At 40.7% G+C, this 19,538-nt stretch overlaps 1 protein-coding gene across 8 annotated transcripts in view; it reads right to left on the reverse strand.

Moving 5' to 3' along the window:
• The window catches only part of GPSM2 (G protein signaling modulator 2), a 25,864-nt gene extending 6,376 nt beyond the window's left edge, over positions 1 to 19,488 (reverse strand). The window contains exons 1-10 of one of the 8 annotated variants that reach the window (XM_090146201.1): positions 19,332 to 19,488; positions 11,027 to 11,340; positions 7,921 to 8,022; positions 4,935 to 5,156; positions 3,865 to 4,000; positions 3,289 to 3,431; positions 2,670 to 2,793; positions 2,310 to 2,425; positions 1,178 to 1,333; positions 239 to 347 (exon numbers count right to left, since the gene is read on the reverse strand). In XM_090146201.1, the coding sequence (XP_090002327.1) occupies positions 239 to 347; positions 1,178 to 1,333; positions 2,310 to 2,425; positions 2,670 to 2,793; positions 3,289 to 3,431; positions 3,865 to 4,000; positions 4,935 to 5,155 (1,005 nt within the window). In that variant the 5' untranslated portion in view covers position 5,156; positions 7,921 to 8,022; positions 11,027 to 11,340; positions 19,332 to 19,488. Of the gene's footprint in view, positions 1 to 238; positions 348 to 1,177; positions 1,334 to 2,309; positions 2,426 to 2,669; positions 2,794 to 3,288; positions 3,432 to 3,864; positions 4,001 to 4,934; positions 5,240 to 7,920; positions 8,023 to 11,026; positions 11,341 to 16,517; positions 16,580 to 18,489; positions 18,996 to 19,027; positions 19,052 to 19,180; positions 19,204 to 19,331 lie in introns of those variants that run through there. The other 7 variants (XM_090146195.1, XM_090146197.1, XM_031595841.2 and 4 more) reach the window with 7 other exon arrangements.
• Between the last annotated feature and the right edge of the window lie 50 nt (positions 19,489 to 19,538).

The raw sequence follows: 19,538 nt of genomic DNA on the forward strand, positions 1-19,538 counted from the left end.
AATAAAATAAGCAGTTCTGTTACTGTAACAAACACATATACATATGTAAATACAAAGGAAACTTTGTTCCCAGGCTTCAAAGAGAAAAGGGTTTAAATGTTTTTCTTGTTGAAAACTGTCAGTGCCATCTTGTTACTGAAGTATCAATAATGCACAAGCCAAAGCCTAAAATAACCTCTGGTAGGCTCTCAGTGAGAGCAAAAACCTGGCAGCTAACAGACATAAGTGACGATCGTACCTCTCTGGAGATCTCCAGGTGCCTCTCAGCAAAGTGCATAGCTTGGTCATGATTGCCCAGAGCAGTATATGCATTCCCTAAACTCCAGCATGCTCTTCCTTCACCAATTCTGCAAAAAATAAAATCCCCTTCAGGGATATGTTTCACATACTCTCTGAACGCTAGGTGTCAGGTTTTCATAGTATTACCAAAATAATATTACTGTGCCAAGGAAAATTCAGACTGTCTCCAGAAACTATTCCAACACCACCATGTTAAGTACCTTCTTAAAGAACTGTGATCTGGTATAAGCATAAATGTGAGCAAATCTCATCAAACTTAAATTTTAAGATTTACAGCAATCATTTAAGTCACTTCTTATAGTTATGCAAGCATGGAACACTGCATAACCCCCTTTCTGTTCCTCAGATTGTGTGGCTCATTATTCTTCATGTATTCTGTCTTGTGCATTTAAAAGCTGTAAAAAAAAACCAAAAACCAAAAAACAACAACAACCACCATCACTGCCACCACAAAAACAAATGCATAATTCTACCTCCTCTCCCCCCCTCCTCCAAAAAAGCTTTACAAATAATTTTAAAAGAGGCATTATTTACTACTGGATTATCTTCCCTTCATCATCCCTTTTTATTTTCTTCATTTGTGGAGAAGCAGAAGAAAAACTCCTGTGAAGATATCCAAACTTCTTCAATCAAATCATGGAAAATATGCTTTTCCCTTCATTTTCAAAGGCAATACCAAGAACAGAAGATCAGTTATCCTCCAGTTGGATTCATTATCTGCAATACTTGCAAGAGCTTTTTTTCCACCATTTCAAAACAAGCTCAATACTGCAGGGAATCACATTCAAATGTCATACACAGAACAATGTCAGCTAAGTTTGAAGTAACAGGAATTGCTTTAAGCATCATACATATTAAACAATCTCTTAGGACTTACTTGTCATTTAATTCCTGAGCAATCACAAGGTGTTTCAAATGATAATCAATTGCTTTCTCATAGTCCTGAAGCAGAGTGTATGTGTTTCCAAGGCTGTAGCAGGCCTGTGCTTCCACAGCTCTATCTTTAAGCTGCCTAGCCAGCTGTAATGTCCTCCTGAAAGAAAGGGTTAGTCACCTCACAAATCACTACTTACACAAGTAAAAATCTCTTACATAAACTAAATAGATTAGGACACCAGACTAACAAATTAGCAGCTAATAAATTATCTTGCAAAATCTTATGAGATTTTAGGCATCTTCCACTCCCATTCATTGCAGTCCATTTCTGTTTACTTCACTGCAGAGCAGATAGAGCCCTCAGACTGCATGCTCTAATGTTAATGTATTGCTTCATCAATAATTTACAGGTGATTTGCTGGTATTATGTACTTGAAACAGTTTATTATCAGCATTAGAATAATTACTGTGTGTTCTCCATCAACTTGAGCAAGACAGACCTATAACCACCAAGCCATCCTATCTCTACTAGTTAATAATTTAAATAGAATCTACTCAATATAGAGGCACTATATTTTCCAATTTTCAAGCCCTGAAGTCCAAGTAAGATGCTAACACCTACATTGCATCTTTGCACAGCTTATATTTTTCTGAGTTACAGCAGCAACATGCCTGCTTACATGTCTAGAGATAAAGAAGAAAAATCTTAATTACAAACTAAGTATACAAAACCACGTTGATACGTACCGCTGACTTTAGATGGTGAGTATACCTGAGATAGCTATTAAGCTCAGGTGTATTAAAAAGTCACTGTGATCAATCTCTCCAGAACTCGCTAAACCTAAGACAATAACTGCCTGGTTCTAGAATTAAGTGAATAAATGCGTATCAAAAAAAAGACATCCACAGTGCTGAGAGGTATCTATTTAAAAGTAACAAAAAAGATCAAGATTAATGTTGCCTTAGAAAACCTGAGTAAGTAGGAAAAAACACTAAATATTCTTTTTAATATACAAACACAGCCTTTTTCTAAGTATATTTTGAAGATATGGCTGTTCTACAGTGAGCTCAAGTACCAGCGCAACAGAAATTAAATCTATGAGAAGAGGTATAAATGTAAGCAGTCAACTAACTTGTAGTATTCAGAAGCGGTTTCAAATTCACCCAGGAATATGTAGGCATTTCCAAGATTGCTGTATGCTCTTCTTTCAGCTGATCTGTCACCAAATTCTTTTGCAATTAGGAGACGCTTAAAAATGTGAAATAAGCATATTAATCACATTTTGTACTTCATAACATACATTTGCACACAAAATTGAACGCCCACAGACTTTCCAACCCTATCTGTTCTTTAGGCCAATGGTGCTTGAAAAGAACAGCCAGACTTGACACAAGATCTAAAGCTTGCATTAAAAAGCTCATGAGCATACAAAAAAAAAAAAACACATGTATACGAGGTCTGGAGCAACCGGTGATATTTCATGTTGCTGTACCTGTTCATGGGCTAAAACTGCACTCCTGAAGTTGCCCAGAAGGTAGTGTGTGTTTCCCAGATTTCCAAAGGCACGTCCTTGTGCTGCTCTATCACCCAGCTCTGTGACTATTGTCAGGTTTTCCCTGTTTTGAACAAGTGAGAAAAGAAAGACTACTGTTTTGAAGTTATTTTTTCTCACAGTCATTTAAAACAGATCGTCTTCCTATTTAGATAAAGGGAAAAGCAGGATATTCTGCTTTGGCCTACTTTAATGGCCTTTATGCAACCACAATTCTTCCACTGAGTAGTGAATACTTTCAGTGAGACACTGAACTGTGTTCTTGTTCATGCTGACCTGCTCGTTTCAAAGAAAAAAGCTATATTATATGCAAGTACACAACATTCAGTTGTCTCAGTCTTGTTCTAAGGGCAATGCTGAATTCTAATTTAGGGGAAGGACTTACCTAGTAATAAAAAGTACAGTGAAAATGAGAGCTAAACAAAATATTGTGTACTCTTCTGTTGAAAAGGAAGAAATTCACAGGTCTTATTAAGCTCATGACTCCACAAATCTCAATATTTTAATGAAGCAGATGAATATATCTTCTCATTTACCAATATTTAGAGCTACTACTTACTCATAGTAATTTGCAGCTTTTTGCAAAGCATTTTTCACATCCTCTGGAAGCTCCCCTGGATCATGTGTTCCAGCACAAGCCACATTTTTCCCTTTAGAGTGATAAACATTTCCCAGGTTATACAGTGCTCTAGCTTCTCCAACCTGAAACAACAGTGAAGCGAGGCATTAAAACTTTCTACTTCAACTCCTGTGTCACAACCTTTAGTGCAATCCACAGAAAGGAGTTTGTTCACTACTTGCCAATGCACGCTCTGTCCATTCTGAGTATGCTCTCATTGCCTACCCACGTCAGGCCCACTTGCACTCCTCAATCAAACTGTATCGCACATTATTTCTTTTTGAGATATATAAGATACATAACAATTATTGAGGCCAATTATTAAAAGAATTTTTTTTTAAGTCTCCTAGGTGCAAACGGCCATCTTAAAACTAACAGATTCTTATTGTCTATTAGAAATATTGGAATATTCAATATTTAATTTCCTCTGAAAGATGGCACACTCGTTACCAAACAACAGGGTTCACTGATACGTATTCTTCGGAGTTTATTTCCAGATTTCTAAGCATCACTCACCTTATCATTAAGCTCTCTGGAAATATCCAGATGTCTTTGACAACAAACAATAGCTTCTTCAAAGTTTCCGAGTACCTTCAAGGTGTTGCCCAGATTTCCACTAGCTTTAGCTTCTCCCACTAGATCTCCAATTGTCCTAAAATTGCAGAAGTAATTCAAAACCAAGCCAACAATCAGAAGAATAAATGGAAAGAAAATGTAAGCATATATATATATATTCCATTAAATTTTATCTAAAAGGCATTCAAATAAATATCTATCGTTATGGAAACACTTAATTTTGTTTCCTAATGATTATACAAAAAGGTCAGCCAGGATGACAGAAAGTTTTAACTGCTTCTTAGTTTTCCTTGAATATCATCCTTTTATTATACAGTAAACCTACTGGTTTTTCAGAAAGCTCAGAAGAAATACTACTCTTTTAGGTTCTGAATGAGATTAAGGCAAAAGATTACCACCGTCTCTGCCTCTGATACCTGGGGAATAATGCAACAGAACAGCAGGTTCCCACAAGGATACTTACTGAATGTAAGCACCTTCGTAGTTACCACACTTAAGCAAGTAAAGGGGGTAGAAAAAATAGATTTTTGCTTATATTGTGGTTAAGTCCTACATTAGCATGTGTATCTTTTATTAGATCTACAATAAATAATTAAAAATGAGATCATAAATAGTGTATGAAATACACAGCTGTAGATTTCAGTGTACTGTATTGTGAGTTTTACACATAGAAACATGAGCAAGTTTTATCTTTTAAACAAGAGAGCCAGAGAGATTTGAGTTTTAGGAACAGAGAAGGGTAAAGAAAGGTTGGATTTAAAGAAGCTTCTTAATTATCCACAAACCTGGTAAGGCCTCAGTTAGTACTAGGATTATGGTGCTACGCTGAGCATTAGCTCCCAGGTTAAAGGGCAGTTAAGTTACCTACCAGGCCCCCGGCCCTCTCCTGTCACCACATTCATGCATTATCTGGTATTAGCAGCAAGTTTTGGTAGGCAGACCAAGAGCCAGCTGCTCACTTCTACAAAAATAGGATGAAATGGAGAACATGGTTAAAGACACAAGATTACCTTGCAAGAGTTAAATCATGGTGATGGTATTCCAATGCCTTTGCATATTCATGCAAGTAGAAATAGGCATTGCCTAGCTGGCTGTAAATAGCACTGAGTGTTTTTAAGTCTTCAGTTCCAACCTGAACAGCTGCTTCAAAGAAAGACACACCAGCTCGGCAATCTCCTGCTTTACACAGGCGCTCACCTTCCAAAGCCAGCTCCAGGCAAGAAGCCTCCATCCTGCATAGGTTAAGTAAAAAGAGATGCCTGTCACTCTGTATGCAGTACTTTGTCCAGTAATCTTGAGTTCTGAAAAGGTGCATTTTACTTCAAGGGTGATCTTCATTTATTGAGGACAGGAAGTCAGCACCTCAGTACAACCAACCACTATGATTCTCTAACATTACAGAAGCTAAGGCTGAAACAAAACTTGGCACCTCAGTAGTAATATGCAAACATAGCAGTGGAACAAAAAGCTTCAACTGCTTTTATTTTTGTCTCGAGGAGGAAATCCAAACACTGCTTTGTCCATATACAGCATCTAAAGGGATCCTAAAACACTGAATATTCACCATCTAGATAATTTCAGAACAATGAAATAAAACTCAAGTGACTACTGCCAAATACTGATTTTGACAAATGTAATAATGTAGTTTTAGCTTTTTACTAATAGGCTCGCGAAGGCAGAATAATCAAAGAATTGAACACTGTAATGGTGACACAGAGGTACAAATGGATGTGGCAGTATTTACAACAGGCTCACAGCAATTGCTTTCTCCCTTCCAACTCTGCATCTCTGAAGAAGTCAATTTTACTTTTTAGGAAGCTAATGTAGTAACTTACAAAATGTATTATTAAAAGCAAACATCTTAAAAGTCCAAATGTTCTTGTGTATCAAAGGCCACGACTACTTCTCCTAAAGGTCTTTCCTATGTAATTCACTACTACTTCATAATTTATTTCCTATAGTGTCACTGTTATGAAAATTCTCAGTGCAAAGAAAAAAATAGACTTAATTAACAAATGTATGTCAGTTCCTGTTACTTTAATGAAAAGCCATAAATCCAGAAGACACTGGAATATGTTGGATTATTATGAACAAATAACCATATATTTATGCAGGTATAAAATACTGCAAGCAGTAAAGAAGATATCAGTGAATCTGTGGATTATATTTTGAACAAAGAATAAAGGAGCTCTGAGAGAGAACAGTGGCTGCCAAAAAATATTCATATGCACTTCCACTATTGCAAATTCAGGCATACAAAAGGTAAAAAGCTAAAGTTTCATGAAGTGTTAACAACCATACATGAAAATTTCGTACTTTACAATTGAGATATGAGGAGGGTAGGAAGGCAGAAGGTAGAGAGGAAGACAGCTTTAGAGTCATAATCCTGAAGTGTTCTCTAGTTTTTTAGGAACATCTGCATTTTAGCAAAGCTTACAAAAATGCCACCATTCTGCTTTTAGAAGATTTTTTTGAGAAGAAAATTAGTAAGAGACATTCTCTAATCATTCAAAAAGCGTGCGCCAAATACTGCCAAAAAATGTTGGCCATGACTTTGTCAATTGGTGTATTGTTTTAAGTCTTTCTTCTAGATGGACTATGTTTTGGCTGTTTGGCACTGCAGTCCAAAATAAGACGTTTTGCATAATTTAATATATCTTTGTTATCAAATAATATCAAATATCAAATAATAATATCTACATGGTTGTAAGAATAAATATTCTAGAAATCTAGTTCAAAACATGTCTGCTTTCCTTTATATGCAAGATCAGTAACAATTACAAATGTTTGCTTTTCCAACAGCTGTTTTAGCAGCAGCACTAGAAGACAGCTGTTTCTACAAGACACAGAAACAAAATATTTAGTGTACCTGCAATTTTTACATTTATTTTTCTAAATCAGAAAAGAAATAGTTTTATACAACATTCTACAGAAACCAGAGTAAGAAGAAAGCATTTTTGACAAACCTACTGACTTGCCAAGAGAACCAGAAGAATCTGGATTGTAAGTAAAATAAGCTACTAACACAAAATAGTACCATACCTGCTGGTCTTTGACATTCCACAACTTAAGCACAGTGAGATGACAGACATATTTAACTTTTGCAATTAAAAACACTGTCTCCTTGGTAGTCGGTAATGATGCCAATAGCAAATGGTAACTGAAGTATGAAGTTCTTCCCAGGCACAACTTCTCAGGTTGGATATCCATAACACATGTGATGGCAACTTTGGAAGCTTCTCAGAGAAGCTAAAGCACTCCTATTGCTAGAGCACACAACTTGTTTTTTATTACATGGTGCAGGTGTTGAATGTAAGACAGAAAAAGGCAGAAATGATTAAGCACAGCATGTTACACCATCAGCAACTGCAGGTTTAAGACTTAAACACATCATTGGGTAATCTTAATCCTATCCAAAGAGGTTCTCTCCGGGCACCTCATGTTAACTGACATGCCTAATTAAAGTGATGGCTAGAAAATATGGTGCTCCTCAGTGCGAAGCCTTAGAACATTATACAATCATGTTCATTTCCTCTCATTTTTAGCTTGAAAGGATTGCAGTAGAGCTTTCAGTAAAATGCCTGTATGGCAAAAAAAGTCACTCCAGACATATAAATTGAGTTAGCCCATTAAAAAATCATGTTCTTATTTGCAATTTGAGAATGCTGTGGACCAGGAATTTTTCTGATATTCTCTGCACTCAAGTAATTTCACATTATTTCAAAGACTGCCAGATGCAAAGGCAGCATTACTGTTTTGTGAAGGAACTTGAAACAATCTTATGACTCTGCAATCCTGATTTAGTACCACTTATACATATGAAAGATGTGTTTTGTTTTCCATTTTGGTGTTGTGTTTTCTTCCCCATACAGAAAGCTAAAGCTGATGAGTATCAGCTATTTCAATTCAACCAGAATCATAGGAAGGAAATGAGAATGAGAATTAAAAATTGTTTGGGTAAAAAAGAAGTCAAAATTTAATACTACTTGAGCACACCTCCAGAAAAGTTGCTTCAACAGCTACAGGAATCTCTGCAACAAATTGAAGCTATATGGATCCATGCTTACTGGCCTTCCACATTTTTGAAGTCTAAATACACTATAAAAAGATAAAAACAGATGAAAAAAAATGTGATGTACTGCAGTTTCTTCTACTCAATATTTTATTCAGACTTCAGAAAAGCTATGGAATTATTATGTTATTTTACCACTTTGGAGCAAAAGGGTTTCTAAGTTTATCCATAAAGTACAAAAATGGACCCAGAAAATGTGTATATATGAATATATATATTTTTTTACAGACTTTGGAAGACTGCTCTAAAAAAATCACACATTTTTAGAAGATGTATGTAACTGTTTTGCAGTCAACAACCCATCACCTTGTGTTCTCAGAGGCTGTTCTAACTGCTAACGGTTAAACAGCATGTCAGCAGAGCAGACAGAGCCAGGTTATCAATGTTTTAGGAAGTCATTAAATAGTTAGAAGCAGAATATGAAATTACTTTCTCTGTTCCAAGGGCTGAATCAAATTACTTATTTATTCAACACAGAATGGCTAAACAAAAGATACGCTGAATTCACAGAGACAAGAAAACAAGGCCCATTCATCTCCATACTCCTAATGAAACTCTGTTCCTGCTAAACAGGGTAGCTTACTTCCAGACACAACTCTGGAAATACTCCATTATTCTGCTTATAGTTGCCTCCACCTGCTCTCTGAAAGGCTGGCATCTCCTGAATAATTTCTCATTTGTAAAACTACCTCATCCTTATCTCTCCCTCCAAGCTCTTCATCTTCCCTGGCTCCCTTCTGCTTTGTTTTGTTTTGGTTTTTAGTCTTCTCTGACCTTCATATTCTCTTTTGAAACCTGACCCTAATAAGAACACAACCCCTAAACATACGCCTCCATCCAGGCCTCCCTGTTTTTCTCCCCTTTGGACTCTTCCATCCTTTATCTGTTCACATCTTGAAATAAAGCATGGAAAACTGGTAAGAAATAAGGCAAGAAGAAGAAAACAAGATTGTACCTACGCTGTGAAACATATGGATCCACACATGGACACAAAACCAAAAACACCTACTACCTGTCTTAAATTCAGAGAGAAAAAAATCACTAACGCCACAGAGTCCTATACTACAGATGGCAGACTGCTCCTCATTCCTACCTTATTCCTGGTTTCCATGCATAACGTAGAAGTGCACCGCATTGATCAGACCAAACAACTTAACTACATGGCCACTGGAACACTGTGTTTAGTCAGACTATTACAAGTGCTGTCAATTTTTGGTCCATGAACTTAGGAGACCAAGACAAATTACTTCTACAAATATTTACTCTATAGATCCCTTACTTATTAGTCACAGTTATTAACATCAGCATTTCAAGTCACCAGTCGATATTATAACAGTTTTTTTTCCATCAGTGCAAGCCTTTTGCAGTTGCTAAAGCCAGTTTACTGTGTGCCACTCAACTGCTGTGGGGAGAAAGTGCAGTCAGGAACAGACCCAAAGTAGGAGTGGGCCAGCAGTTTCCTTGTACAGCCAGTTCCAACAGAATGCCAGTGGGAAAGTTTGTCTGAATTTAGGAAAGTTTAATATATGAAAAAAAAAACAAACAACAAAACAAACAAGGATTACATCTCCATGTTTTTCAAATATTCCTCAGATCATAGTTGTTAAAGAAAGGTTTAATAAGGCACAAATACTTCTTTTGTTAATCGGTATCATTTAAGCTTTAACAGAAATACAGAATAAAGCTGTAAGACATTTTGCTCTACTCATTACCAAATTTGACAAAGTTATTTCTGGCTTGTCAATTTTAACAAGGCAATTAATTGGCCATGAGTTTCTTTGCTCATTTACTGTCATAAGAATAACCTTACCAGCCCCAGCTTTTCTGTTAGAGAGCAAGGATCTACTGCAGTTGTCTGGGAACAACCAAGGGCATCAGCTAGATGTAGCCAAGAAACAGCAAACACGGCAGAAATACCAAGCTCACATGTTAGTGATTTCCGTTATCAAAGCCAATGTATACAGTTTTTAGCAAAGAAAGAGAGAAGAGTTGAAAATAAGCGTTATTTACCATTTTTTTCCATATTGACCACAAATAAGTTCCCCTTGCTGAGTGCACTGCTAACCAGAACTACTACTGTACTTCTGTGAAATGGACGACAACCAACCAACACTCAGAAAGCTGTTTTGACTGGATACTACATGGATACTACCTTCATATTCATGTGAATTAATTTTAAGCCACAGCACGTGCTATCTTACAAATCAGGGTGGTGCTGTGTTTCTGTTAGTGAGGAAAATGCTTCCAAAGGAGGGCTGACTCGGGGAGAGGGCAGGGGAATGCACAAGAACCACGCTTTTCATTTGTTTTTCAAACAATCATTCCACTGTTCCAGCGTCCCTTCCTGTTGAATGAGCTGCAAGATATACCCTTTCCAGCAGCAGCCACTCAATTACAGTGCACTGCACAATGTTTCTGTTGTTTAAATTCATTAGTGGGAGTCTGGAATGCTAACATTTCATCTCACATCTATAAAGGAGATTCCAGAAGAAAAAGGATAAAAGCATTCAGAAGCGCAATGGCATATCCTCTTGACTTGCAATTATAGGACTTTTTATTTCAAAGTATCAAAGCAGTTTTTAATCACTCAGTCGAATCTATTACAGGTAAGGAAAACAGTGCTCTAGATGACACTGCCCATCACAGCAGCAGTAATGGGACAAGTACAGAGAACTTTAGCAGACAAAGCTCCGTAGTTTGCAGAGGCAACCCAAAAACTAAATGAAGAGATAACATGTATTACCACACAGGGATCATACGTTGGATCATTGTACCACAAGTCCAAGAAGAAAGACAATAGAAATACAAACACTCGTGCACTGTTCTGCAGCCACACACAATTCTAGAATCATCCAAACTATTCTACTATATAACAAAAGTGAATTTTCAAACTTGAAAAATGAAGGAAAGTAGTGATTTAGCTTTCCATTTCAATCTCAGTAGTAACAGAGACACCAAACTATTGCAAACATGGTTAGTTTTCTAACATTAACAGAACTTATTCATCCAAACTAAAATTCATTATCTTACCTGTATCGCACATGAAAAGACTGGTCTTCTCGCATGCTTATCAAAACATTACTTTCCTCCATTGAGCTGCATTATCAGTAGAGAAAACACTACTGTACTGTAGCAAGGCCAGTAGTTTGCTATGGAGAATTGTTGTCAGAACAGCATTCCAGTTAGTAGGTTAATAAATTGGCATACAGGTATCCTAAGCTGCTGTTGAAATACTCTTCTTTGTTACTAAGGTAAGCAAGTCACTGCCAGACACATCTTAAACTTTCAGAAACGTGTTCAAGTTCTTTCATCTGTGGCCCTTTCAGCTCCATTCAGCTGCATTCCTGCAAAGGGAACACAAGACGCTTGGCTTGAAGTCTCATAACATCCCGTTCATAACTCACAACTATTTGTAGCTAATGTAAAAGCATAACACTACTCTGACCAAGCAGGAAAAGTCAATCAAGAATGTAAAGCCAGAGCCAGAACATTCATATATACACAGCAATTCCTGTAGGCAAGCAAGAAAGCAAGGTTTTACAAAAAAACAATGCTCTTCCCTGTTGGAAAATTCAAGTCATTCATCCTTGTTAGGTTTTTTTTGACCTCATGAAGTTCCATGTAAAAAGAATAAAGGATGAAAGCTACAGAATAAAAGGTGTAACATAAAACCGATTCCAAACTGCTTCACATGTCAACAGCTGCCAGAACTGGCTGACACAATCCCACCTGGAGAGGCCCATTCTGGAAACCACCCCTCTGAACATTAGGAGCACAGAAGCCAGCAGAGGTTTCAGCTCTACTCCCTTTCCCTTCCTCTCCCAAAAGGAAAAGGATATTTTTGTTTTGCCTTCTCATTTTTTATGGTTACATATTCTGAAGTGCCGCAGTTGCTGTATGAGCTCCAAACCCTGCTTCAAAGGGACTGCAGCAGTCAGTGCTCAGAAGTTCGACCTGTTTAGGCTGGCAGGGAAAACAATTTATCAAAAAGAAACTATTTAGAAGTTTACCCACTTTTAAGTATATTTTTAGTAGAGGAGTTGACATATTTATTGCTTAGCACTAATACTACCTTCCTTTGCAAGTAAACATACAGTTGTGTAATTCACAAATGCATATTTCATCAAGAGCTTGCAGAAATGTCACAAAACAAGAACAGAACTCAAAGTTGTCAACAGAACTCACCCATCTCTATACTCTTAAATGTCAAGGAAGGCAATGCCTTCTCATTAGTTTCATCAATTACCAGGGACGAATATTCATGCTTCTCACCACCCTCCTCTCTGACAGCATCTTTCAAAGAGACCGTTCACAGTGTTCTTCCAGTCAAACAACTACTTTGCCCTCCCACACTCAGCATCAGAGTTATTTGGCATCAACAAGTGGGTGTGGGTATACTTTAGCAATTACAAAGCGTGATACATACATTTTTAAATACCATTGCAACCCACGCACTGGGAAGACCACATGACAGGTATTTGCTCTGCGCAGGTTTGCACAAAGCTCAAGTCAGGCAATTCCTGCAAGCAGCCGGCTGTAAGTGGCCCTGCCTGCACTCATCGCCCCAGAGCAGTCCTGGTGCTCGGCACTACAAGGGGACCAAAAGTTACTAATATGCTTCATATCACATGTCAACAACTTGATTGAACTGGGTTCCATTTCCATCTCGTATGCCATCACCAGTGGGTGCCACCTCCCTGCAGCTGGAAGCCCTGCTGCCCCCTCCTGCTGACTGCATGGCACATTGCTGGCCTTAGGTGGCTGATGCGGGCACACCGAGCTGGCCCATGTCCAACTAAAGGCACATTAATCAGAGCAATTAATTAAAAATTAAGGTGGTAGATATCCATAAAGACTCTTGCAGACACTACCTCCTTAAATCAGAAGATTCCAGCAGCATCTTTGGTTCCTTTTCTCATCTCACCATCTCCCTTGACCATATTTCCGTTTTGGAGACTGTCAGATGATTGATGATCAAAAATCATTTCTGTGCTCATCAGCAGCAACAGGCTGCCTGGCAGCCACAGGCTGACCAGTCACTGGGGGCTGGCTACTGGAACACACCCAGCCCAGCTTGTCCTGCCTTACCTATAGGAGGCAACAAACCAAGGCCTTCTCTACTCATCTGCTATTTTTCACAGAGCTACAGAAGCATCTGCCAAATGACATCATCAAAGTCTGAGAGATTCAGAATTGACATGGTGAAAGTATAAATCGAGACAGACCAACCACACACATTTCCTTACAAAAATTAGGTACAGAGAGTGGTTGCTTCAAGATCGCAGTAATTTTTCCAGTGTTGAACTAAGTCTTTCAGGGAACGGCTACAGCATAAGTGAAAAAACAGGAAAAGAATCTCGCAATGGATTACCTGAAAACAAAGCAGAGCTTTGTGTACCATGTGAAGAAAAAGACAAACCAAGGAACAAAAAAACACAGCAATGGTTCTGTTACTGAAATACAGAGGTTAGTTTGACTCCAGACCTTGAAAGCGTAAATCCACATGTAAACATCAACAGTGAGTCTAGAGGTACTGAACCACAATTGGAACCACGCAAACCACAATTTTAGTCTCTAATGATGTCCAGGGATATTTTTAAAATTCACCTAAATTAACACAGAAGCCTGAGATAAGCCCCCCCAAATTTAATTAATTCTACTTCAAATTTAACCTTGTATTCGCATGGAAAACAGACAGCCAATAGCATTTATGCAATAATAACCGTTCCCCTCTGAACAATTCTTAACATAGCAGTGTGACATGTTGGGAAGCAGCTGTTTTCTCCAGACCTTGGCATGACACAACTCAAGTGCTGAGCCATGAGGGGGATGTGCAGGTGAACAAACCCCACACAAGGACAAGCAGTGAGGTGACTCTTGGAACCTTACCGACGTGCTCAGCTCTGCACCGCGTCTGACAGAAGTTCAACAGCTGATTAGCTGGCACCACATAGAAACCCCCTTACTGACAAAGTGACTTTGAGGTTTTATTCATGGCCAACAGTGGATGCAGAGCAATTCCAGCTCTGGAATATCTCCTTTCCTCCAGATGGCTTTACACATGGCACAGATACCCTCAGGGCTCTAGATGAAGGACTGGCTTAGAAGCACCCAACACAAGCAGCGTTCCAGCAAAACACCTGCCAGACAAGGGTGAGCTACACCCAGAGGACAGAGCAGGACAGTGGGTGTCTGTAACTACGTGGGACTCTGCCTAGGAGCATGCCTGATAGAGCAGATTCTGCACAGTTTGTCATTACCCAGTGCAAGGGGAAGACCCAGCCTATGCTATCAGACTTACCAGACAAGCTGTAAGTAAATACATTAATACTAGCATCTAATATGCTTGATCCAGATGCTTCCTCCTCCACCCCAGATCTATCTGCTGACTGACAAATACCAGACCACATGAAACTAAATCATTTCACTGAATATTGCAGCAAGTCACAAAGTGGGTGGAAAAAGGGTACTGCATCAGCTTTGGGCCACACGTGACACCCATTCAACAAAACAGGAACCCTACCAACCCACTTGGCACAAGCCTAAGATTTCACTTACAGCACGCAGCTGTAAGGCAGAAGGCAGCACACAAAGCTTCCTCCCTTGTTCCGAAAGCTATTTTTGCATAGGAAATCATCCGCTCCTAGTTGGAAAGAGAACCAAAAGAATGCTAAGAGAGGTGTTTCATTGCTAGAACTAACTGACCTATGGCTAACTACCTTGTATGAATCAAAAGAACAGGAGTACAATAGAGAGGCTTGGAATTTTGACTCCCTGATCTATGAAATGATTTCATCTTCTGCCCCCAGCCTGTTCCTACTGCTACATTACTGTAAAGGATAAAAAGGGTTTTTGTCCATGTACTTAACTCAGTGTGGCTGCAGGGGGAGAAAGCCCCAGCAACAACCAAGAGCCAGGATGCCCAGGACAGCCTGAAGTAGGACTGGAAAACAGCTTTACTGAAAACACTGAGTAGAAGTAAGAAAAATAAATAACAAATATTCCATAAAAATCTACAACTACTTTACAATAATATTTGATAATAATCAATTATACAAGTGAATTTTATTTTTTAATAAACTTTAAAAAGATCCAAGTGAGAAGATCCTTCTAAGTCTCAAGACACTACAAACCAACCAAACAAAAAACAACAGGTAACGAACATGTCTGAGACAAAGCTTGCTCACAATGAAGTGAGGATCACATTGCACCCTCAGCTGAAAATGAAAGCATGGACACAGCTCCAGAGCCGAGTCCAGCATCGATTATGTAACTGCTAACACAGTGCTGCATTATGACAAACATGGTAACAGTGGAGATACTTAATTTGCTGCCCTATTTCTAAACAGGCTTGATCTAATTTTTACATTCTTTGGCTACCTAAACACAACTGACCGTGCTGCACAGTGCGTTCCAATCCAAGGCAGAGGAAGCTTGGTTCTTCCAGGCCCTCTCATGGACAAACCCTCTTCACTCTTCCTCCACTTAAAGCCCTTTTTGGCCTAACACAACAGATACCCTGGTTCATACAACTTTATGCTAAAGGTTAAGCAAACCCTAGGAGCACTTCCACATGCCCTCTAGCATTATCTGTATATACTTTCTATCTATTTCATGGATTAGAAGTAATTAAATTTCCCTTCATATTTGTGCTGTGCCTAGTTTACGTAATCGAGTTTGCAGCTTTAATGCTCAAGATCTGCAATATGGCAAGCCTTTTCAACCCCATGTATTCTTTTGGTTCATTTTTTCTCTTTATCATTAAAGGGCTGTGCAAACATCTCTTTAACAAGTAAGCACTGCCTAGCATTATTTTCAATATTGCTCACAATGATCAGTCCTAAAAAACAAAACCAACCAACCAACCAACCAAAAAAAAACCCAAGAAGAATCTTAATGACCCAAGTTATTTCTTCCAGGTCATAAAAAACAATAACACCAACTGAATCCAGAAGCACTTTCCTAGTCTGAGTCAGAAGGAAGCTCATCCACATTCTTAAGTGTTATTTTATTTTCCTTCCCTGTGAAGCACCCAAGCCATGGATAAAAACCACATAGACGCTTTGCAGTGAGAGAAAACCACATTATACAAAAAACTAAAGGGGAAAAAAAAAAACCTTGTAATTAAGGAATGTTCACATTTCTGGACAGAATGCACTATCTCTACTCACACCAAATGCCTTATTTTCACTCAACAATCAGACTGAAATACAAATGCATTCCTTTTAACAGGATCACTCATTAACAGCAGAAAGAAATGCCAGGCACTTAGGATAACAACGCAATACATGAGTGAGAAAAAACAACATCTCGTTGCTGGTGTGTTCATCAGATTACTGTCATGGTTCCAAGCCAACTATTAACTACAGTAAGTGAGGAAGTGCCCTATTAGGCATTCATCAGTAATACAGGTTTGTAAAGAGAAATACTTAAGGCATCTTGCAATGATGCAGGCTATACAGTACAGGCCAAGAACACACTGCTGACAAAAACAAATAGAACAACCAGTACATATACTTACAGCAGGCAAAGGAACACAGAGCAGCAGCCAATGCACATGTGCTGCACGTACTCCACTGACACCTGAGTGTAAGAAACAGCAGAGTTCAGCAATGCAGAGGTGGAGATCTCAGCGCCTCTCTCCCAGAAGACCTTTCAGAACAGAATTTCCCTTTATGAAATAATTAATATTTATCTGTAAACAGCTAAATACCTGTCGCCCAACGTGCAAGGAACTAACAGAAATACGCACAAGTAAGCATTGTAACTCTAAGGACAGTTCTGCAAGTAGGTCACATAAGGCAGCCATCTAAACTCTGCTGTAAGGCCAGCCCCCACCATGGCAATATACAAAAGGAAAGAAGAAAAGTGCCTGCAGCATAACATAACTAATATCCTTATAATAAAACTAGTCAGGAAACAAGGAACTAATTCTATGTGCAACGAGATTTTCAAGATTTTCAATGCAAAATGCTTAAGTAATACCTTCTCTGCGCCTTGAAGAACAGCAAAAACTGAGTTGCTGGGCATCCTGCCTCTGAGATACCAAGACCTGACTTTACATCTGAATCTCACTCTTGCTCGCCAGGACAACCTCACCGTGCCAATGCTGGACGTCAGGCCTCTCCCAGCTCACCAGGCAGTCACTCAAACACCACTACAGGCTGCCAAGGAGCACCAGATGGGAAACACTCCACACAAAGTGTTGTACTTACACTGATGGAGAGTGTTTATCATGAATCACTCCAACAACGTGCTCCACTTCGCTCAGCTCTGTTTTGCCTCTACTGCCCACAGCTGTACCCAAACTCAATAACACATCACCACACAAATCCTGCACGCTCCCCAGCCACAACCAGGGGCTGCTGGGTAACAAGCCCATGAGGCACTGCATGCAGAACCGAATTCTGAGCAGCACAACAGCAGGACAGTGGCAGAAAAAAGAGCAAAGAAATTAAAAGATTTGGAGAGGCACCATGGTAGATCACAATGTTTTTCCCTCATAACTCAGCGGCACAAAAGCTTCCCCTTCACATTAATAACAGTTTGTAGCAGAAGTTCTATTATCTGAACAAGAACACATGTCAAGCACTAAGAGGCAACTTGCCTTTGACCAACGTCATACACATCTCAGACCACCTCTCACCAGGTTTCCTACTTCGGTTCTTCTGGTATTTTATACTGCTGACGCTGTGATCTTTAACAACACAGTATTCTATTTTAGATACACTCATTCACATAGCTAATTTTTGATTGAGTGTCTAAATGAAAGCAAAGAGTTTCTTCCTTCATCTGATATCTTTCTGTTCTCTCCTTCAAGGGAACAGTAACAGCCGTAACAGCTTTGTCTCTCACCAGGCCCTAAGATCAGTACTTGTGAAACAAATTATTTCATTAATATGTTACTGATAAGGACTACTAAAAAACAGATCTGAATATGAATGACGAAGTCGTGCAGGGCAAAAGTGACTCTGCAGCTGCTACCAAAAACATGAATGACAGCAAGTGGAAAGTACAAATAACTTTGTTATTAAATGTAACAAATTAAGCACAGATACAGTTGAACATACTAACAGAACTCATTACATTTTAGAAAAAGAACACATTTATTAACATGACTTCTAACTTCTGGGGAATGAAGCTGCTCTCCATAACACACATGGGGACCCCAGTGGCTTAGAAAAATCAGTCTGCTGTCATTTGCTGGCAAGAAAACACAAGAATAGACAACAATAGTCCTAGCAAATTAGGAAGAGATTTCTCCCTGACGAGATAGAATTCATTTCCAAAACTGCACTGATCTCCTTTTCAACATGCCAGAAGAAACACGTCTCCCATGTTTGTGCAGTGCTGCTATTCGGCACGCTCAGATGTGCCAGTCTTTAAATAATTCAGAAAGCGAAAGGAATAAAAGGAAGAGAGAAGGGAGACAGCAATTTGAGCCAAGTGACAGGGACAGCACGTGAAGAAAATGCTGAGATATCCATCAATACCTTTAAAAAAATATTTCAGCCTTCCAAGCATCAACTACTGATGTATTTCTCCAGCAAGAGCAACGGGAATATACAATGGCAAGCCGCTCTCAAACAAGAGCATTACAACGAGCCGCACGGAGGTGTGTTCTGGCCCAACGAAGCCGGCTCAAGTTTCGGGCGGGTTTTGTGTAAGCTCAGCAGTATCCGAAGGCGCAAAGTCCATTCCCCAGAGGGCCACGGAACCGCCGCGCCCACGTAACCACGGATGGAAGCAGCGCAGCAGAGCGCTTCTCACTCACAGCAACGCGCGTGCACACACAGACTTGGGAAGGAGCGCGTCGCAAAGACGACGCCGGTTGCGCTTCCAGCTCTAACGAAGCCGGCGTGTACGCGGAAGGCACAGACCGGCCCGTTATCCCCGTGCGAAGCCGGGCCGCGGCAGACAACGAGAACCGCCGCCCCCGGACGACGCGCCGGAGGAACGCGGCACCAGGGCAGCGGTACGACCCGGCGTCCGGCCGCGGCTCCCAGCGGCTCAGCGCCGCTCGCCGCACACCTCGCCCCGCCGCCCCGTCTCGTCATGCGCGGCGCGGCCGCCCGCGGGCAGCGACGTGTCGGAGGCCGCGCCGCTTCCGCCCCGGCACGGCGGTGCCGCGTACGTGCGGGACGCGCGGCGACGGCGGCCCCGAGGCACCGGGCCGCAACGCACCCGCGGCTCTCCCGGCCCGATGGCGGGGCGCGCGCCCCCCCGCAGCGCCGGACGCCGGGCCCGGCAACCGGCACCGACCGCCGAGGGGCGGCGCGTTCCCGCCTCCCCCGGCCGCGAAGCCCCTCGGGGCCGCCCGCCGCGCGCGCCTCACCCGGTGCCTCCGCCGCGGGCCGCCGGCACGGTTTCCACAGCGACCGCCGCGGCGGGGAGTTCCGGGCGGCGCCGCCCACGCGCAGCCGCGCTTCGAACCCGCCAATCGCCGCGCGCCCCCACGCGTCCCCGAGGCGGGGCGGACGGCGGCGCCGGGCGTTACGCGCACGCGCGGAGGCCGCCCGCGGCGGAAGGTCGCATCATTCAC

Source organism: Phasianus colchicus, chromosome 9 (assembly GCF_987193195.1).
Source record: "Phasianus colchicus chromosome 9, bPhaCol1.hap1.1, whole genome shotgun sequence".
Classification (NCBI taxonomy): domain Eukaryota; kingdom Metazoa; phylum Chordata; class Aves; order Galliformes; family Phasianidae; genus Phasianus; species Phasianus colchicus.